General features: G+C 38.6%; 1 protein-coding gene across 1 annotated transcript in view; it reads right to left on the reverse strand.

Moving 5' to 3' along the window:
- The window catches only part of SPIRE2 (spire-type actin nucleation factor 2), a gene marked incomplete at its 5' end in the record, with an annotated part of 67,438 nt that overhangs the window by 22,511 nt on the left and 21,559 nt on the right, over window positions 1-23,368 (reverse strand). The window contains 6 exons of the mRNA XM_010189719.1: window positions 191-232; window positions 3,740-3,869; window positions 4,194-4,280; window positions 10,934-11,098; window positions 12,172-12,255; window positions 21,897-22,022. Coding sequence (XP_010188021.1) covers window positions 191-232; window positions 3,740-3,869; window positions 4,194-4,280; window positions 10,934-11,098; window positions 12,172-12,255; window positions 21,897-22,022 — 634 coding nt within the window. The remainder of the gene's footprint in view (window positions 1-190; window positions 233-3,739; window positions 3,870-4,193; window positions 4,281-10,933; window positions 11,099-12,171; window positions 12,256-21,896; window positions 22,023-23,368) is intronic.

Genomic DNA, 23,368 nt, shown 5'->3' on the forward strand with positions numbered 1-23,368 from the left:
TGTCTAGCCATCATTTTGTGGCAAGGGAGATGGAAGTACTAATAAGTAATTTATCCTGATTTTTATTTTCACTGACCATATGTTGGAAGAATCCCTTCAAGTTTCTTTCTGAAATGGGAATTCAACACACAGATGGAACAAATTTCACGATAAGCAGAATAACCACGTCAGGTGTTGTTGCACCTTTTACCTGACAAGTCAAAACTGTAAGACATGCTAAGTGGCCGGATTGCTGTAAAAAAGAAACAAAAACAACAAAAAGAAAACGATTCAGCTATTAGAAAACAAAAGATTAACTCCACTTGAGACATTTTGGATTCTGTTGCCTAAATCCAAAATGTGTCAGACATACTATTGCTTTACGGTAGTAAAGCTCAAAGTCTGAAAACTACAGTAGCATAAGTAAGATCTGCAAACAGAGCAATTATATATGTATTTGTATAGTTGTAGAATGAGATTTTTGAAATTCAATACATCAAATATCAAAACAAGACGCAAGTATCTTAAAAATGGACCATTTTCAATTAAAATGCCATGAAAGATAGAAACAGGAGAGGGAAAAGAGAGAGCAGAGAGAAAAAACAGAAAAGAGAAAGAGCTGGAAAAACTGAAAGTACAAAGCCACATTTCACACAAGTTTCAGTGACCTGAAATAAAGTTATTTCTAATTTTTTAAGCATAATCTCCAATGATTATAATTAAACTAATAAAGAGAGACACTCAAGCTAAGCTAGAGCAGAAGTTTCCTTGAAGAGGATGGAAAAAAAGGCAGAACACAGTGTGATTTGTGCTGATTTTTGTTCTTTTTAAAAACTTTAAGTGGACTTAGCCTTTAAAATGTATCCATAATATTATCCTTTCTGGGCCTCTAACCATTTCATTTCTAGATGAGAAAGTGGTCAGAAGTCCTTTATTTCTGGAAAGACCTTCTATATTTCCCATTAAACAGTGTAATTCTGGGAGCAGACACTCAAAATTCTTCTTGACTTAAAACAAAATTTCAATGCACTGATCCAAATAAGCAGGTCAAGCCCAGCAACAAGAACGTATAGGAATACATCAAAAATGACATTAGTTTATCTGTCTTACGTGACAGGTGACAAACATGCAAGTTGGTATGAAAGGGCCTGTCAGCTGCACATACCACTGCATTAAAAGAGATCTGAAAAAAGGTTGTGCTGGGACAAGTTATGCTCATGAGAATAAATCTATGTGGTGAATGCAGTAGGTGGCTGACCTGGAGTAAAATTTGGGAGTCAGGGTATTTCTCCTGTAGTTCATTAATGAGACATCAGCCACAGATAACAGCTACAGAAACAGTATCTAAATCCCTGTACAAATTTAGCATAAAGGAAAATGCATTTTAAAACACAAGGGTCGTTATCACCTAATGCTGAGACCTAACTGAAAATTGATAAAGTGTCTACATGAAACAAAGTTTTCTCCAACCTCCATGAGCTCAACTTGCTTGAGTCACAAATCCGTGTTTTAATTAAAAGGACATGTACCTCAAGGCTGCGCTTGTCTCAGCAGCTTACTCTGATGAGTTCATGAGGCCATCTGAAAGCTCACTCCAATTTCTCAACTCAAACCTTTCCCTGTGTGAGAACAGCTACCAAGATTAAATTACCACTTCCAAAGAAGTTTTAGATGGAGAATGGCCAGCCACAGGTTGGCTTTTCTCAGTGGCAGATCTCACCTGTACACATGTGCTGTGCAGAGTGGAGGGACACAGCCTGTGGCTGCAGGGAAACATGTAGAGGGAGGAATTGCAAGTTCACAGCCCCCCACACCCCAATAGTCAAGTGCAATGTACCTTATACTCCCAAATATTTCAGTCCAACGCTCCTTCTTTTTCCCTTCTCTCTTTTTAATAGCAACAACTATTTCTGTCCAGATGGTGTAAGCGTCCCATATGGTGTTTCTACTTAGATTTATAATCCTTAAACCTCATTACCTTACATGTTCTTACACTAAATTATATTCAGCCATCATCTAAACTGTAGGGCAGATCTATTTGTACCATACTTAATGTCACAAGCATTACTCCATTTCCAATCCTGCACAAACACCTCTTACTCTAAAGGGAACTTTGGACATAACAATCATTTCAATGTGAGAAAGAACAAAACCTCATATTTCAGCATAAGAAAAAATTACCTTCAAGGCCTTTGCTCTTTTTTTTTTTCCTTCATGCCAGCAGCAAATAAACATTTGGGAAATAAAACTTGCATGCGTCCCCTTTTACATCCCCAGTAATATGGCATTTAATCCAAAGAGTTCATTGGACTGAAGGGGAATTACCACAGTGCCAAAACTCAAAAATTTTATTCTTTAACAAAAAAGGAGGAATTGGCAGAAGATAGGTACCTCCCATTGGAGGCCATGGCCTGAAATCAGCCCAGGAAGTCCTAACCAGTAATACTCCAAAATTTAAGCTTGTTTTTAGAAACTATTTACTATATTGATTTGATGTCATTTATATCAGTTAGAAACTTTAAAGATCTATTAGATCAAATTTGCTGCCCCTGAGAGGACATGACAGTTCCCAGATGGAGAAAATCTAAAATACTGAAATTGAATTTTGGAAAGAAAAGTTTCACATTTTTACAAGCTTCCTACATCTGGAAAAAATGTCTAGGCCTATTAGAGACATTAGCTGGTACAGCAAGCATAAACTGAAATCAAACCAGAAACTGGAAGACCCAAAGAAACAATATTCACAACACTATGCTTTTAAAAATGCACCCAAGCATCCACCAAACTCTACCAATCACTTCAAAAACAATGAAGCAAAGCAAGACTGATGAAATTGTTTTTCTCTGGGGACAATGGGTTGTCACAACCCACTTGAATCTGGACCAGTGCCTTTAAGCACGTATGGCGAGCACCAATATCTTGCAAAAAGCAGCAACGGGGATTACATACGTGGATTATTTCACGCTTTGCAGCTGTAAGATGCCACTTTCATGCTTCAAAAATCCAGCTAGCTCAGTTTTTCTGATACAGTTAAATACTGTGCTCTTAAAGAAATATAAGTCACAACATATGACTGTCATGCTTTTGTCATTCAGAACCATTGAACTAATGCAAATTGGTGATTGTTGGAAAGTGCAATATCTGTATAATTTGAGAGTGGGTTGTTGAATACACACTGCAGAAATTAAATGCTTTGCAGTGCAAGTCTGAATTATCTGCCCATTGAAAATATACACAAACACATGATCCATAACTTGGAAAACAAAGCAAAGATTTAGATTCAAAACAAAAGCAACAAAATCAGTAAACAAAATAAAAACAGATTTTACATTAAAATACAGAAACTGGTGATGCTAATAGCAGAAAACCAAGAGAATAAAATTAATTAAAAACAGACAAGTAAAGAATGCTTGCAGATATGTAAGGAATATCGCACTGGGGAGAAGCAATACTCATTCCATTCTGAGCAAATCTAACATTACCTGTCATGTGCAGCATGCCATATAATGCCATTAAATTTATTTAATACATTAAAAACCTGAAGGGAATCAAACTGAACCATACAGTATCTTATTTTTAAATATAACTTAGCACAAAGATTGCATAACCCTAGCAAAAAGCCTGTAGGTGCTTTCCTTTTCCGAAGGGATGAGAATAATGTTATTTTTACTGACATCTGCACAGACATCGCTATTATTGCTGCTTCTCATGGGGGAAGTTTGCTGTGGATGCTGCAGGTGAAAGCTAGCAATGTGCTTACCCAGCCTGCTGCGCCTTATCTCGTCAGGTGAGACCGGGCGTAACTTCCTCTCTGCCTTGATTTCCTCCAGGATCCTCTCATGGAGGCTGCGCGGCCGCGGTGGGGTGGGTTTCAGTTTCCTTGCCGAGGCCTCGGGATATAATCATATTTACATCAAACAGTGCTTCCTTGAAAGTAGATTTCACACTTATTTTGGAAAAAGTGTGAAATGCCATGATATGATTTTACATGCACTCAGTTGTAAAACTCACATAGATTGGAAAGAGAATTAATTAATTAATTGGTAGGTGCAAGAGATTGCACACTGTTCTTAAAGAGATCATGCACAGACAACAGAAGACAATATTTTTGAAAGCCCATGTCAGAAAACATAATATTTAATATAGTCCCTGGACACAAACACGCTTTAAAAAGCCCCATTTTTGCGTGGAATGAAGCCCACTGGATTACATACAGGATTTAATGGAGGTCGCGATCGGATGAAATCCAGGATTATTTCATGGGCACTCTTTTTTAATCGAGGTGGAATGTCACCGTTGACCTGGAAAGGAGAAAGCGAAACATATATTTCCATGTTTTGCATTCGTATCCATGCAGGTGATGAGATCAACTGGAAACTCAAGAACCCTGACAGAGCTCGCAGTGTTCTGACACCTGCACCCAACCTAAAACCCCACCATTCGTATGCAAAGCACAGGCAAGGGACAGCGCAGATAACAGCTTTTCAACTCTGCAGACAGCTGCAGAATAACCACAACTGCAGCAGCTTTAAACAGCAATACTTTGGATTTTGAAATAATGAAATCAAATGTCAAGCCTGCAATCATGTCTACGGGAGAATGCAGATGAAGAGTGTGTCTTGCTTGGAGGAAAAAAGGCCAGCACCATTTTTAAGCACAGCTATTTGAACCATGTCTCACTGCCAACCATTATGAAGTCTCTAATATTCTGCTCTTGGTCTCTGAGAAAATATGAATGCTCTTTAAAGGCTCCAGTCTTTTTGATCTCCTTACCATCTCTCCAGCACTGACATGAATGCAAATCTAGAGCTGTCGCAACCACCAAGGATTTGCTTGTAGCAATGGATGAAAAAAAATGTTCCCCTTCGTTTTTGGTCTTTACCACCTGTCTTTGCTGCTCTGGCCATGAAGAGGTGTCCTTGAGTCTACATCCCAGCAGAAGGAGAGGGAAGCTCTGAGCATGATTTCATAGCTGTCTCCTCATCTGCACTTTAAAGGTTACTCCCATGTAGAACAAAATGTGTTAATATGTCTAGAAAGTAAATCACTAAAATGCCATGGCATGCCATTGGAAGTACAAGTCTGTTTCCTCTCTGCAAATCATATCTATCTGTAGAAGAGGGCCTGGGTGAGGGTAGTTTGCTTGTTGTTTTGGTTTTCTCCAGAGACATTTCTTTCTCTGATACCTCATTTAGACAGAAGATCATATACAAGACGTGACAGGAAAGAGTCAGCAATTCACTATATGTACAGGATATAGAAGAAGGCAACAGATGCTTTCCTATCATATGAAGAATCTATAAATTGTAAGCTGGGAATAAATTGTACGGATTTGCCTAAAAAATCCACCTGTCAGGTTCAGTCTTCATACAGCAGTATTCAAGCACGCTGTCAGGGATGAGAAAGCATCCTACGCCACACATCCTTCTGGTACCTTCTGCTACTACACAGTAGCTGGCTATCAGCTCTGCCCTCCAATTTGACAGAAATTCCTATGACACCGTATTTCTTAGATCAATTGTTCCACATTTCAGCACTTTTTTTTCAATTTTCTTTTTAAAGGGTCAGTTAGCTCATCTTTCTTTGGGAGACTCTACTCATACAAGCTCTGTAGCCAGAAAATTTACAAAAAGACACAGCTCTGGTTTGTCAAATCACATGCACTTTTGCTAACCAGAAGGAATGCTGCAGTCAGAAAAATGGGTTTAAATGCCTGAATATGATCCCTAATTGAACTTCAGTAAGGCCATGCAGTTTCCATATAAGCTCTGCTCACCTCAGACATGCCCTGTTTCCAGGCTGAGGCAGAGTGACAGCCTCCCAGAGGAGATTCATCCCTTCCCTGATAAGGAAGTGGCTGCAGAATTCCTCCTGGGGACCATTTAATTGTTTTTTAAGGACTCTTTCTGGAAGTAACCTACCCCACATATGGTCCAAATTCTGTTTGTTCATCCCACCCACCCGCTTAGCTTCCTTAGAGAGCATTTCATCCAGCTTGGCAGAGAACACCAAGCTGCTAAACTCTGCAACACGCATCACCTTCCTAAAAATAGTGCAGAAAAAATAAAACTGAAAAGGTTTATATTAAATGATGATTTGACATTTTATGATGAGGAGAATATTATCTTAAGTGGTGATTGATTTCTTCTGTTTAAAGACTGAGCAATTTTTCAAGGCCAGGATTGTTAATGAAATGAGAAGTCTCTCTTCTGAGTTCTTGTCCATGGGATGTCAAAGTCAATAGCTGAAGCTGAGAGTTATTACCATCAGAACACTCATTTTGTAAACTGATAATGTCCATCCCAGCCTTGGGGAACAACCCTGTGCATGGCAGCAGGAAATAAATAATCCATGGCTTTGAGCCTTTCACCTCAGGGCTCTCTAAGCCCTGACTTAACGCCGCCAGGGTATAATTAGCACCAGTATTCCCATCTGATGGAAAAGGAGAAATGTAAGATGGGCTTAAGTGATTTTCCACAGGATACATGGGGAGCTGGTGGCAAAGAAAGTGGATGTTTTGCAGCCAGCAAGCCAAAAGGAGGGGTGCTGGTGGTGGCAAAACCTACCTTCTCATACTCAGCACCCAAACAACTGCTGACAGGAAAGACACTAAAGGGAAGCTTTTATCCTCTCTGTCCACACTAGATCTATTTTTTCACTCAAACTAACTCTCTCTACAGTAAGCAATTTTGCATGCATCTTTTAATTAATTAAAATTCACAGCTCTTGATTAAAGTATAAACCAGAGATACATCACATAGATGCCACGATACAATCAGGGGAAAAAAAAAACCAACAAAATTATCTTTTCTTTCTTTTTTTCATATACCAGATTGGCCTCAACTGCAAACCAGTATTTAAATAAATACCTCAAAACACTGTAAAACTATCCTAAGTCTTCATGTATGCAAAATGGCTTTTGTACTGCAGTATGTATTAAAACTGCCAGTGTGGGGAAAGCATAACCAATGATTATAAAAATAATCCAGAAATTTAGAGATCTAAACAGCTAAAACACAGAAAAATTACCATGTAATCATCTACTCACTCACAACCTGCTACCAGCACATTTTAATACACAGATTTGCAGATAAAAAAATAACTGCAAATGGTATTTAGTAACCTTTGGCTGAAGCCTGAGCTTTAAAAATGGTGATCCCAAACAAGAAGTACGTTGTGCATGACTTTCACAAGAAGTACATCACTTATCACTGACATTCAAATTTCTCAGCCATTTATTTGTTTCACCATAGAAGGTGACAGCATTAAGCAGGAGAGTGCTATCTCTAAATAATAGGTAACATGAAACCAGTATTTTTTGGTACTGTCTAGAAATTTTAATTCAAAATGAAATTTTGTGAACACTGAAACAGTGAGCATTCTATGCCAATTCTAGAACAGCTCATGAAAAAGTCCTGCTGTGAATTAAAGTCTTGTACATAGGTGTATATTTGCCATCTTTCATTATGCAGACACTATAGTGCTTTTGAGTACCTAAACTTCTAAACTTCCGCAGAAACATGTGATGAAGGCAGAAAACGGAAAAGGCTAGACCTCTGCTTAAAGCAGCCAAATACCACTCACTCAGACGAAGTCAGGCCTGTGCGTAAGTTAATGATAGACTCCACAATGCCCAGCTGGACAAATTGGCCATAGTCTTTTCCTCACGTTCTCTATCTCCAGCTTGAAACATCTGACATCTCGCTTATGAAAATACCATCCATGCACAGCTGGTACTGCAATTAATGTAAGTACTGTAAGATGCTAAGTACTGCAAAGAAATAAATAATTTTTTGATAAAAATACCCAACCAACCACGCCACAGGATTCTCAGATTAGACATTCAAGTTACTGGATGTTTTTGCTAACAGCTTCAACCTATGTGCCTAAATTCCCCTTTTGCAACATGGCCACTGCATCACTGTATTTGTAAGAATATGAAACCCAAAGCACTGTTACCTATGACCAATTTAACTGTTATGCAATGTACTGCTGAGTTTGGACACTACATAAAAGGTACCTTTCATGCACTGAATGAGTAACGTAAGAGTTATCAGCTACTGCTCAATAAGCACTGCTTAAGAATTACAGTGCACAGTGCATATCTTGGAAGGGGGAGGTGGTCGGGAAACAGAGCTAACTGTGACTCAATGTGGAATTAAAAGCTGTAGCTTAACACATATGCGTAATAAAGAAAAAATAAGCCTGTAAGAGCAAATGAATTCTTAAATTTCCTCATTTCCGAGTGTTGACTCTACCACTGTTCACAATTTTTAATTTTTTGTGGGTGAGTGCTCCATAGGAGAAAAATGCTATTAAATCTCTCCAGGTACACATTTACAAGTTATAAAATGACAGAATGAAAGTTATCTTGTTCTCACAAAAACCATAGAAACAAGGACTCCTGCATCAGGACAGAGAGATGACAAACTTGAAACTATTTTTATATGTACTGAAATAGAAATGCCAGTGTCACTGAAACTAATGAAACCAGTTATTTACAAAAAGTCCAGAATTTGACATTTTATATCTTTAAGACGTTTTTCATATTTGCACTATGACAGAAGATGGTTGAGAACAGACAGCTCGTTATTGGCATCTGTTAACACCACACTTTTGACAGTCAGCAGGACCAAAGAGGTCCTAATAATGCATCTAATCAGAACATCTGTTCCTTTCCTAATTTCTACTCACAGCAGATTAAGCTACTCTTTTAAACACAGCATTATATTAATAAAAAGAACAGTAAAGACTTCATGTTGCATCTCATTTACTTAAAAAACTTACTTAACCTCATGTCATCACTAGTAGCATAAGCTATGTAGTCATGATGTCTAAAAATGCTACCCATAAATTTAAAGCAAAAATTGCTTTTAATGAAGTTTTGCCAAACATCCATTTTGACTGATAGAAAGAAGCATAATCCATCTTTCCCAGGCTGCGTTAAAATATAGATTCAGGATTCTTGTCCTTTTTTCCTCTTCTTAAGAACCACAACAGTTTTCTCTGATGGGAATACATATAATCACCTTTGACCCATGACGGTCAGCTAAAAGATGCTGTTATTTATGTGACCTAACTAAACCTGTAGTTCTGTTAATCCTTCGGTCTCCGTGCATTTCATGTCAAGCCGCACTCTTTATTATTTGTGCATGCTTTGCACACTCTTCAAGGAGACCCTGCAGCAGAATCCGAGTTACTGAATTTAAGGTTTCTAATAAGACGGAAGTTATTTTTCTAACACAGTGCCATTAGCAGTTGTCAGACTACACCAGCAATGGCATCACAGGCAGCACCACGGGTATTGTACCTGCAGCTGGTTGTAATCCCAATTCAGGTTTACACTCAGAGGTCACTTGGGACAACCTACCCAGTAGACAAGATACAGGACAAAACCAGATGCTCACAGGGATTTCACATACAGCGAGGGTCTGGATGAGCAGAGGAGCAGCTGTGACTCCAAGACCTACCATGTAATGAAGAATATCTCTTCTGAAGAGGCAGGAGCTTGCTCAGCAGAATATGAATTAAAGACTAGTCTGACAAAAGCAAAATTAGATGACCGCAGGGGTTCCCATTCAAACAAAACTACTATCCTGATCACATGCAGTAACCAAGGTCCTGAGGGGACTGCTCCTTTTTAGCAGTGAGTACTATGAACATTTAGCACAATCTGCTGCAGAAAATAAATACAATCTGATAGTCTAAATCCAGATCTTGATTAGGAAAAGTACTTTCAGCTCATACATTAAAGGCATTTATATTTGTAACAGAACTCATTTATTTGCTCCCCATGCAGTTGTTCCAATTTTTAACTCCTTTATTCTTTTTCCTAATGATCTCCAATAGAATAAGCTACATGCTTTTTTACCATCTCCCTTGTCTCCATACCACCCACATCTCTGCATTTTTCTGGTGGAATCATGGCTTTCTCACTAACAAAGTTTTTGTGAGGTTTTGCCAGGAAAGCACACACACTCCCATACTGATTACTCTAAGATGATGCTTTCACTGTAACCAATAATGGGCAAAGTGAGTGTAAGGTATAAATACTGACATTGACCAAAGACATGCCTCTGACAAAGGGGTTTTAAAACGTCCTACAAGGGATAAGGAGCCCTTTGGATCAGTGCTAGCTTATCTGGAAGAACATCTTAGTGTTGAACACAATATAAACCAAAAGGAAAGAACAGAAAGGTGCCAGTAAATACCAAATGGGTTCTGATGAAGAGTGCCTCAAGTCAATCTTCTGTGCACCTTTATGAGTGTCTAGGAGGAGACCCACCAACACTCTCCAGCTGCTTTGGTATATTGTCTTGACTTGAAAGCAGCAATGGGATACACTGAAAATAATTAAGCTCAACTTCTACAAACTGAAGATTTAAATTATTTTACATAGAGTTTTCCTTCAAAACGTATAACAGATCATGGTAACATAAGTTTTAAAACACTGTAATATAGGTAATAGGTAATGTGAGTTTTCGACCACTGTAAGTTTTCCTTTCCTGTCACAGTATTAATCATGTAACAACATGGTAGCGCTTTACACTCTGCAATTCCAAAAATTATGTTTTAAGTCAAGATAAATGCTCTCCTCAATAAGAAAAGCCTAAAATAATCTCTAGGTGGAAAGTGTGACAGTTCTTTTGATATGACTTTTAAGGTTATCATAAAACCAACACAAGTCATTTGTTCAAAGACATAATATGTAGTATGTCTTTCAGAATTTTAAATACCTGCCATATGGAAAACAAAATATACAACATTTCTTGGTTTCATGTTTTCCCCTCAATGTACAACGTAAATTTAAGATGCCATATAAAAAACCATAAACATTACTATCTACACGAAATCATAATTTCAAGGTTCTTGGGGAAAAAAAGAGGAGAAAAGAAGATAAAAAAGGAAAATAATGTTTCAGATTTGACAAATTCTTGTGATTCTCCTGACTTACCATGACCTTCCTTAAGGTATAGCGTTTGGATCTAATATCATCCATCAGCATTTCATAGGGTGTGAGCTGATACTCTATTGGGAGTGGGTTGTACTGACGCTCTTGAACTTTTTTAAGTTTAACACCATTCCGCAAATCTCGCATCACTTGTACCCAAAAACGAGCCTGAAGAGAAAAGAGAGAGGTTTTATTTGATGCCTTACCCTTGAATACCACCTCAGAACAAACCAAAATTGTTCATTGCCCTTTCAGGACACCATCAGATACGTACATCTGTACAATTTTATTTTTAACATATCAACCAAAATCCATTTTATCTGTGGTAATTTCATATAAGCCTATTTTTAATCCTCATGAACGTAACAAAACTTTGATGCAACTCAGCAGGACTACAGAGTCTTACCTCAAGTGATGTTCATCTCTAAGATAACACAGAAAAAGGACGTGAAATTCTCATACCATACCTCTGCATTTCCACTTCAAGTATACTACAAGCACATCAGGAAAGTTTCTAGACTTACAGCTAACACTATGTGAGTTAAAACAGTGATTGAATCCAAAACTTTGCCTCCCTTAGGCCCCAAACTTTCTTGTAAAATTTCCCAGCAGATGTTCTTCAAATAGAGATTTTGGAATGGACTCCACATCAGAAGGTCTGGCAATATCCTTTCAGTGTTCAACTTCCTTTTGCTGTGCCTGTAAGAGCACCACAAACTACCACCCCTCTCTCATTTTTGGGGCAGCAAGAACGTCTGGAGAGAAGGAAGAACAAGTGGTGAAGATTTGGAGACTGAAATCTTTTAAGAACCCCATAATATGAACTGGCAAGAATAGTAACTAGAAAATTAAACAAGCCACTTTCTGTTAAGAGTCTGTAACATTTTCCTTTCACCATTGGAGAAACTCGGCTGGTGGCTCTGCCTACTGCCTGGCTGCCCTTTTGTAGGGCTGTCAGCATGACACCTGTCTAAATGTCCAGTCTTTTTAAATTGCAAAAGATTCTCCATGAAAACAGTCAAAAGAAAAAATGTAATGCTTGGATACTTGTATTATTTCATCTGTCTGTGAAGGAAGGTTGCGACTCCATTTGGCTCTAACTTGTCATGAGTTACTGTTAATTCATATGTTAAAAAAACAGACACTGATTTTAAAATAAACCGAACAACTTTATGTAAGCATTATAAAGAAACATAAACTACAAGTAATGATGCTGAATCACTGCTCAACCGTTGTCTTACCCAGTCAGCATTTTTTAAGTCATCAAGATCTGTGCTGGATTCGTCGCTTGCCTCTTTGTCCATTTCTTGAATCTTCTTCAGATTCTGCCCGTGAAAAGAAAAGGAGTCAATAAATGACTAAGCTCAATTTTTTACATCCGTTGAACCACGTTGTTTGGGTACTCTACTGAATGTTTTATGACTTGAACAGTAATACCGTAAAAGTAACTTCAAATACTACTTGAATATCTTTCTTTTTGTTGAAAAGTGGACCTTTAACGCTGGAAACAAAAAATCTTCTTTTTTGAGTATGAAAGTAGTTCGGATAACAGCATGCCAGAAGAAAAATTATGCATAGAAATTTTAATATTCCTAAAATTGGGCTGTGCACAGAAAAAACCCAAACCATCTAGGTCTTTTAAGCTATAACACAGAAAATGTTAGTGACTTGGTAAGGATCTCATTCATACCAAAATTACTGTTATTTGTTGAACTCAAGACAGCTCATTTTTGTAGAAAAAGAAATTCCCAGAAAGTTAGTTGTGAGGAGAAATAAACTATGAGAAATCCTTCAAATGGAATAGCAACAGACTTGCATATATACTGAAATTAAGTAGTCTGTACAACATGGCTATAGATTCTAAAATCTGAGTAATAAAATCATGTAAAGAAGAGAAACATCTTTCAAAGGTAAAAACTGCTATTTATGAACAGGATCAGATCATGTTAATATGGAAAGACTGTCTGAAAAGGGGCAAAAATAAAGCTTTCATACTAAGAACAACATGAAAACTTATTAAGTTACAGCAGACCGAAGAACAGGCAAGACTGCACACAGACAACTGCAAGCGAAAGATTTAAAAGGCTGTGGCTTTACAGAAATGTTCTTGTACACAAACAACTGCAGATTCAAAATGCCATTTTTTGTTTTACTTCTGTATTGAAATGTTCTGGAACTGGCAGTACAAACAAATTGTCAATACTCCACTTTTACAGAGAGTTTTCCAAGAAATCTTCAACAATGTTTAATTTGATCTGTTTCCTAAGTACTCACTAATGTATTCAAAATGGGTAGTTAAATCCTCTGCTAACTCCTTGTTCATTTTATGAGACTAAAGCAATGGGTCACAGGTCTGACATGTATTTATTTATCAAAAATCTTTTTCTCATTTTTAAGCACTCAAGCTCTTCCTTTAATGGGACTGAACAATCAGGCTCTATTTAGCTTCTGAGTTTCCCAGAAAACTTAAAAATAAATGTAGTTTTCTAATTTCCCCTCCCCCCCGGAAGTAAGCTCCAAAACTGCCAACATTTCAGTGGAAGAACTGGAAGCACTGAGGAGTGCTTAACTTCCACATTTAACAGAGTGCAAGTACCTACCAAACCTGGTTACTGCGAGAGCACACATGGGTCAGCCACCACAGAGGTTTTGGAAAGGGAGCAGATGGGTTATTTATTGACTTCTTTAAGTAACACATTTGTTTTCACATCAAGGAGGAAATAATACCATTGCCCTATAAAAATAAAATATGTAGTTTACAGTAAGACTCTAAAAAAAACCATAAATCACCTACACTACAGAAGCAAATGTATCATGGGACGATGTGGGAATGTTTTGGCCTGACTTGCTGCATCACCAGAGGATACTCAATTGGGAAAGAATGTCTCTATGGAAACTGGTGTTGGTCCTGTCACTGCGGTCAGCGCTCAGTCGGACACTTACAGGCAATCATCCTTTACCAAGGGAAAAAACAGAAAAATGGAAAGAATGAGTAATACAAAGGCCCTGCTTATGTGTATTTTGCCATCCAGGGTTTCTTCTTTTCTGTATTATACAGTTGCAGTAATCATTTAAAATACAGTATCTGTGAACTGTAAATTACTTGCTTCCTTGCAAACTGCTAACATTTATTGATGAACTGCAAAATACAAAATCTTTCTGATACTTCCTCCTTGGAAAATCAAAAAGCTAACTTTAGTAAATGTCAGATTTGCTCCTTCTTTCCATGCTGGAAGGTACACGTTACTTTTTTTTAAATAACATGTTCCAGCTGCTTAACCTTTACTTCGACTATTCAACAAGATTTGTGGCAATTACCCATCTCCACAACCATGTTCCCTGCCATTCAGTTTACTGGGCAGGTTTATGCCCAAAGGCTCATGCCTTTGACTGACATAAATATTGCATGAAGCTAAAAAGATTACAGCCTGTTTTTCTTAACAGTAGAAAATAAGAAGGGGGAAAAAATCCCAACCCTGAACAGCTGAAAGATCTTCCAAATAAGGCAACCATCTAATTAGTTTCTCTGGAACATAGCTAGAGGGAGAGTTTATACCAGAGAAAGCACAGGTGTGAGTGATGCTGGCTACACTGGAGAATTGCAAGAGCAAAACCCGCCAGCCAAGAGTCTCCCAAAATGCAGTTTTATGATCCAGACAAGCTGATACAAGCACAGGTCACTGCAAAAGCTGGGCCTCTACTCTTCCCCATCGTAGCCAAGTGCTCCCTCTGCTCCTCTCATACCAGCACTTCATAGGGATAGTTCATTCCCCTGCCCAGCATCCAGCTCAGACCCCTGAATGCAGGTCACCATGCCATTAGTGGAGAACAGTAGAAAGGGGAGGAATTTCCATCATTACAGAAGTTATCTTTGGAGGATTTGGCAGAAAAAGAAACAGCAAGTACTCTATCCTTGCAGTCAGTGCCTAGGAAGGTTTCTTTAACTCTTCCTCACCTGTCAGGTGCTGCTTAGGAAGGAATAAATTCACTGTGACAAATTATTATGGTTAAGCTTCTAGACTAAATGAAATATTATCACTTCCCTCCAGCACTCTCCAAGAGCATCACTGGGTTTTGCATCTGTTTCAATCATAAATTATGGAAACCAACATATTTACAATACAAGAGACCATTTGTCAGAATTTAACTGTGATCCAAAACCTGTGAGTAACCTCAGCGGCTGTAGCCGCTTGTACTTACCCTTGGGACAAGGGCTTAAGAAAAGCTATTACAGTGTAACAAATACATAGCCTAAATGGGTTTCCATTTCAGAAAGCAAAAACATCTTAACGGGGGTTTTCTAAACGATCCCAGAACCTCAGACCCATACCACAGACCTGATTCACCTATTCCAGCCTGGGCATTCATTCAGGAAATCAGGGTTGGATGTGGAAGAAGTGAGTGTTTCAACAGCTTTGGCTTTTTTTAAACCATTACAGCATTTGGCCTTTTTTTTTTTTTAATAAAAAGCATTTTGTGACAAAAGCTAGTAATAAAAATACCAAATGCCTTCAAACGCCTTGCTGCACTATTAAAAGCAGGCAGTTGATTTGCTGCTGCTGCTGCTGCTGCTTCGTGTCCCACATTTGAGACGTACTCTCCTGCACTCGGTGACAGATGGGAGTTTATGTAAGGCACTTGTCAGCACGGCGTCAAAGGCTCCCTTCCACTAAATGCTCTCTAAAATACGTTTTCATCAAGATGGTATCCTCAGGAATCCAGATCTGGACTTCATCTTTCACCAACTGCAGAACAGAGTTTACTGCAGTTCCCAGTTTATATTCTTAATTAGGAATAATTTGTTTGCTGATGCAAGTAATTCTTGCACTGTTATCTGCGAAACTCATAAAATATTCTTGTGCCTCTAGGCTCTATTTAAAAATATATAACATGCACATAGGGGAAAAACTGCTTTTATATATTCAGCTATCCAAATTGGATTTAAATTCCAAGGGCTAAGTCAACAGCATTAATCCAGTTCTTCGAAAAGACCCAAACCCCATTTAATTCAAACGTGGGAAGAGGTTCAGTTAAATGAGTCCCTGCAAACCTCTCAAGTGGATATCAAAGTTCTTCATATATAGTGGTATGGGTTGATGCTCTTTGCTCAGCTCTGGAAAGGGCAATGGTCACCACAATGCTCAACAAAACTGTTTAAGAAGAGGTTAAAAATAGCCAAACCAAGTGCATGTAATGCTTATTGAGTGACAGTGCGTGCATCACGTAAGTAAAAAAAAACACTCCCAAAAAAACCCAAAACAAACAAACAAACACACACCAAAAAAACCCTTCACAAAACCAAAACAGCAGCCTTTTCCCTCATTAAAGCTCCTACGGATCAAACAAATCACGATGGTGCTGCAAGCCTGACGACAACACAGCCACAAAAGCAGAGTCACTGGAAGCTTGGAAGTGTATGCAAAAGTGAAGTTATGAGCAGAAAAGTTTGTAAATCAATTTTTTTTCTCCAGCTGTGCTTTCTGAAAATCCAAGCAGCAAGGTATTTAACAGCTTTTACAGTCACGAGTCTATTAAGAGTAACTTGGCTAATGACCGTATTTCCAAAATCAGTTAGCCATTAACATGGTTTAGGTGCCTATTAACTACCTCTATTATCATATTTTGTACAAAAAATACTCCAGTATTATAGCCACATTAAGTGGAAAGTAACACTTGACTTTTGTAATTAGCTGTTTTCCAATTAAGTCTCTGCATGGCATGAGACAAGGAAAAAAAAGAAAGGAACAATTTCATTTCTACTCAAGTACTTGATTAGAATTTGCCTGTTTATGTTTTCATACCGATCAGATTGAAATATATAATCCAGGCAGACTGAAATAATTATGCTTTTACATCACAAAGGGCAGAAATTAAAGGCAACATGATTTAGAAGAACCGAACAAAGATGACAGATTGGGAGCTTTATCTGTATTCTACCAAAATCTTAATTACAAGGCGTACTGTGGATAATGAAATTATGGACGCATTTTTGATGAACATGGACTTTCACTGCAATTGAAGATGTAGGCAATTATAAAAATATACAAAGTCTTAATTAGTTTGGAAGGAATATTAATCCTGATGCTTTAGGTTGTACATCAATCTCTAAAAATTTTTTATATGACTTAAACCTACTGGTCCTGTCACTGGACACCACTGAAAAGAGGCTGGCTCCATCCTTCTTGCACCCTCCCTACAGGTATTTGTACACATTGATAAGATCCCCTTGAGCCTTATCTTCTCCAGCTCTCTCAGCCTTTCCTCACAGGAGAGATGCTCCAGTCCCTTCATCATCTCTGTGGCCCTTCATTCCAGTATGTCCATGTGTCTCTTGTACTGAGGACCCCAGAACTGGACCCATCACTCCAGCTGTGGCCTCACCAGTGCTGAGCAGAGGAGAAGGATCACCTCGCTCAGACTGCAGGCAACGTTTCTCCCAGTGCAGCCCAGGACACCGCAAGGCTTCTCTGCGACAAGGGCACATTGCTGGCTCACTCAGCCATTAAACACATGTGGAGCATTAACCCCAGCAGAAGACAAGACCGGGCAGTGACAGGGTGGTGAAGAACAACTAGGGCAGACATCCCCTCAAAAAGGCAGGTTCACAGTGTGGATAGCAGACCAGGTGGATTCCCAGTCTGATCCAGAGCAGCAATTTCTGCATTCCTATGTTTGCATAGGCTCTCCCTGTCTTTCTCAGTCACACCTGGTGCCATTCCTGAGCAATGTGTGTGCCCTTTTCAGATACTCCACAGCAGGAACATTTGCTTTATCTCATGGCCATCACCCATTTGCACCTACAGTTCTGTCTGTGGCTGGGTGCCAACAAAGAAGATCTCAATGACTTTTGGATTAACCCCAAAAAGATGAATATTTTCCTGGATATGAGGTCCATTTTTAGCAGATATTCAAACTATCTTTCCCCTCACTACACACATATGTATTTCCTCCACCTTGTCGGTCACTTTTCCCCACACACAATAGGGAAAAAAAAGGTAGATATACCCTTTTTTTAGAAATTTCCTACTGCAATTTTAAAAGTTCACTGCCTGAGACAAGAAACAAGCTGTACTCCATTTCTGTCATCAGCTGTAAATGTTTAAACAGCAGTACACAGAGTTAGGAGGTCTTGGCCCATCAAAAGACCACTTCCGGGTGCAGGAGATGGTAGACAGAGGGGTATCTTCAGCAAGGGCACCTTTCACAGAGCCTGGGCAGCATACAGATGCTGCCAGCAAGCTGAAAAAAACACCCCAGAAAACCGGCTAAAAAAACTTCACTTTGCAAGGAGGTAAAAAGTTAGACCAGCTAACTTAATTTCAACCCTACCTTTGGAGTTGCTGCTGCTATTCCACAGAAATTTGTATTTTTACTACTGTTATTCTATTAATTTTATTTTTTTTTTTCTATTGCAATATTACTACCAAATGTTTCTCAAGTCTGGCTTGAGTCCTGCCCTGTGCATCCACTACACGAAACATTTCCTTCTCCTGAAGAATGGAAGTACCACCTCCCTGTCTCCGAGTCATCTCTACTGCTGACCTTTCATACACAGGGAATCAGACTGGAAATAAAATTCACATGGCATCAAGTATGTGACAAAGTGCCTAAAACCTTTTATTTGACATCCATTGAGATGACCTGAGCAGCTCACTCAGTGCTTCATAATTTCTGATGAATGCACTCACCCAAATGCAAGCCAGTGAAACCCTTTCTGAAACCATGCTCCATTTGTGCTATGACAGTGATGTTCACATAATAAGACTGGAGAGCACATGACTACTCAGTACATATATTAGTAAGAAAATATATTACAACCCTCTAGGCCTATCCCTCCTACCTACTGATCCATCCCTCAGGAAAACCTCTAACTTTCAAGATCCTGACAAGTTTTCATAGAGCCAAATGGAAAACAGCATCACAGCAATATTTTTTTTTCTGCCTCTTTCACAGTGTACTTCTCTTCTACACCTGTCCTGGGCTGTAGCACAAGATAGGTCAAATTTGGTCCACTCCTAGCAAGTGAATTTCTGCAGATAAAAAATCTCTCTCTTCCACTACACATTGAAGTTGGCTGCCTAAGTGTCTACTGAGCAAAAACTATGAACTTCATATACCTGGGGAACAGACAACCAGATGCCATCCAGTGGCTCTAGAAGGAATCCAAGGAATTTAAAAATAACTTTCCTCATAGGAAAGTTATTTCCAGTACTTTTAGAGGATTTTTCCCTTTTTTTAGTGTTTTTAATTTCATTTCAATCTCACGTCCACAACTGTGTCTAAGGAATTTCTGAAGGAAAATCTCTGAATAAAACTATCAGTTTCTGAAACAAACTATCTGTTTAAATTCCAGGCACCTTTAGTTTCAAAACCACAATATTACATAGTATAAGGGGTTTTATTTAATTGGAGCTGATGTACGTAACTTGGAGGTTTTTTTTCCCAGTTATGTGCCAATGCAATCACCACAAATTTGTGACAACAAACTGTCCTCACTGAAGCATTGTTTCTCTCCTTTATACCAAATATTCATATAATAACAACAAGAGGGAAAAAAAAGGAATTTATTCACTTGACTTGTATTTGACTGTATTCCTCATGAATTAAGATTCTTCTGTGCATTTGCAAGAGAGATGAGCATATAAACAATACCACAGCTTTTACTGGCACAGACCTGGTGTGATCATATGATTCCTGCTTGTCTCAAGTATAAACTGTAGAGGTCATTTTAAAATGGTGTAACAAGATTTACAGCATTCCACCTTGTATTTTCCTCCTATCTGTTTCAGACTTTGTACACATTATTTTGAAAATTAAATAAATTCCAAACCTTATAGCTGGATAAAAGCTATAAGCAAGGACCAAGTGCATCATAAAACCAAAGTGTTCGTATTTCAGAAGCTGCCTGTAAGATAATTTTCTTGGTCACTGCTTGTATACCTACAGGGGGACTAATCCAGAATAAAATGAAATCAAAAGATCAAAATTCTGGCCCTGGTTAGGTGCAGCAATAAAGGTATTACTGATTTCAGTAGGGCCAAAATTCCATCTACAAGGATTACTTCCTTTGACCTAAATGTGCTTTGAATCAATCCCTAATAGCCTTTGAGAGGCAAATGGTTTCTTTCATTCGGGATTAACTCATAGTATGCTCTATGGTGTGATCAGATGTTGTTGGGTTTTTACATCTAATTACAAGGTGATTAAATAATTCATAAATTCAAAACACTACTTTTGTAATAGATTAAAAAATATTGTTAAGACTTAATTTTAAATGGCTATAAAACATGATATTTTACTTTGACATTGACAACAGAGATGCCTTATTACTGCTTAATTCCTCTCTGAGCAGAGAAAACTCCAAGAGGTCTTATCTTGAGCCTCAACACGGACTTTGCAATAGCTGTTACTTGAGGTGTTTCCAGCACAGTCCCTCAATTAGTATACACAGTGGTCAGAACACGAAGGAGCAGTCAAAAACCGAGATGTGAAACCAATGACATCAAGGTTCAGGAGACAGATTGAGCACAGGGACACTGTGTCTCTGTATCAGGGGCATTGGATGCAGATAAAGCATAACACAGGCACTCCAGAGAAGAAGTGGCTCTTCAGCCATGCTGACACTGTCAAAATTATCCTTGTATGACACTGCTTCAGTTTAAAAATTCCTTTCAGTTTGAGTGGGACTGGAGGAAAAGTGGAGGTGAGACTTTACTCCATGCAACAGGAAAACATCCCTGAAGTGTTCTCCCCCTTGGACAGATGCGTCTCAACCAGGAAGGAAAGACACCACCAGTTCCTTACGCCTCTGACTGCTTTTTGTCTTCTGCCACCAGCACGAGGATAAAAGCTCTCTTGTGCTGCTCGGAGGCTCATCTGACCCTTTAATGAGCCAAATCAGCTCATTAACCTGACAAGGAATGACTCTTTTTTTTTTTAATTTGGTATTTGCTGTGTTTGTTTCCTAGAACCAGAGCAAGGAAAGCAGTGGGAGCATGTGTGCGTGGGTGGAAGAGCTCTGCCTCTTTCAGCAGCAAAATTTTTAGATCAGGCTGTGAAATCTCATCCCGCTTGTCAAAGGCACTGCAGATCTTGACTTGCAAAAGAAAAGAAAATCCTTCAGGGATTTATTAAAAAGAAAAATCATGCAAGTGTTGTTAGTTGACAAACTTTCCGTGAAGAAAGCAGCATGTTTCCCTTCCTGCCCTTCCCCTCACCCACTGCTTTTCCAATGTAACCAACACCCACACTGTGTTAATACAATCGCTTACGGAGACATTCTGCAGGCCAGATCACTGAAACTATTTCATTAAAAATCATCCACCCACTCTCAGAGTTATTCTTCAGCCAGACCATTATTTGAAGTGGTTCACAGGATGGCCTTTCAGCCAACAGTAACAGCTAAGCAGGCAGTGAACATCAGCATCAAGACCTACAAGAGGGAATTTTTCTTTAAGTTGGCTCTGCTGTGAAGCCTATGTGACAGAAAAACAAGACAACCATACATCAAAGGTAAGGGAAGCTGCTGACTGGGGACAAAATACGAGCAAGAAGAATCTCAGATAATTCTCAGCCAAAGACAAGGCACAAGAAGGAGCTGAGGAATGACAGGCAAAGAAAGATCTGAAGCCTCACAACATCCCTGAAACACCAGAGAAGTTTTTAGACTCAAATACATTGCATACATGCATGCAGGAATGGATGCATATGTGCAATGCGTAGCCCTCTATGGAAAACTTCTGTTCTACTCTCAAAGTCACAATTAATAACAATTTCTACGAGACATCTGTAAAAGGCTACAGGCCAAAAGAGAAAAAACTCATCTGTAGAACTGCTCTCCCTGAACACTACAGCTGATTTCCTCAAGCGTCTGACATCCGCTATTGGCTGGGTACAGAAGTGATTTTGTAAGCCTAATTCACACAGTAATGAGCTCAGAAGCAGAAAACCTTCTCAGACTGCTTACCTCCTTTGCACTTTTAATTTTGGCCAAGAAAGTGTACAGCTCCATTGTTTCAGCGAAGAGAGCCCGACACACGGCTTGGTAGTGGTTCGGCGCCTCTGATCGGGTTGGCAGGTGAGCAGCACACAGCTAGAGAGAAAAATAAAGAGCGATATCAAAATAATGCCCCATTGCTTTCATTAATGCTACAGAGCATGACATAACATGACAGGGAATGCAATGGAATATTTAGGGCAGAAAAATCCATGAGATATTTCAGTTTACGCAAAAATTGGGTGTATTTGTCTAAAACTTTCTGCTACCATTTATTTTATGAGATGAGTTCTACAAGGAGGGTAAGGTGTTTGGTTGATCATGTCCTAGAAAACTGAAAACCAAGACATTGCCTTTTCATTAAGAACAATTAAAAACAAAAAGCAACATAATTGTGAGGGGGGCAAAAAGCAACCTTGCATTATCAAATTTTGGGAAAATATACTTCATTCAAACCAGCTTTTACACTGTGTAGTTTCGCTTCCCATGAATGTAGAAGATAACTGTATCCCTATCAATTGATGAAAGGATGGAAGGTGAAGCAAGGAAAAAAGTAAAGTGTAACCATCAAGCTGAAACTCCGAATTCATTTATTTCAAGCAGTGCAAAGATTTTAAAAACCAGCAAGAGCCACAGAAGCAGAGGTTTACTGCTTCACCTCAAGACATCCATGAGCATTTCCAGACACAGGCACAGCTGATGTAAAGAAAACACTGATTGATGTTTTCATATGTGCTACACCTGAAAAACTCTGAGAGTCTACTCAAATCACTAATAATCATTCACAACTACTGTTAAACAGTAAATCAGTCCAGCATTGCTTTTGGAGTAAAACATGTGCCTCCCATTTCCAACACGTTTCACCGAAACCAGCCTTTATATTTCAAACAGAGAACCCGAATGGTATGAGCGACATCCAGCATCTACTGCTGTAGGTCAGCACTGATGCTGATAGGTGTATGGCCTTTTTCTTAACACTTCTCCTAAGTTAAATCCACCAACTCTACGTATTCATCATGGAAATCATGGTTGGAATGGACAGAACAAAGTAACACCTATAATTTCTTCCCTAAGCAGTTTTAAATAAAAAAAAAAAACCAAAGCTGAAACTAGAGCACTCATATAATGTATCATACTAGTGTATATATATATATTAAATATATATATTGTACATTATTATCATTATTAAAATAAAACAAAATATTAATAAAACAAAATATTAATAAAGGCCTTAACATTTGTTTTGTTACTGTGGTTTTATAGTAGCTACCTGTTATATTTATAGCTATCTTTATAGCTACAGAGCTAAAACGAAGAACAAGACAAAACTTGAGGCAGTAGGTGGCCACATTCAGATGGCCAGAACTAAAGCTCGAGACAAAAGCCTCTTTAGGAGAAGAGCCCTTAATTAGCCTAGTGGCATATTTGCCTAAATCTCTCCT

Source organism: Mesitornis unicolor, unplaced genomic scaffold, assembly GCF_000695765.1.
Source record: "Mesitornis unicolor isolate BGI_N332 unplaced genomic scaffold, ASM69576v1 scaffold32468, whole genome shotgun sequence".
Taxonomy (NCBI): Eukaryota; Metazoa; Chordata; class Aves; order Mesitornithiformes; family Mesitornithidae; genus Mesitornis; species Mesitornis unicolor.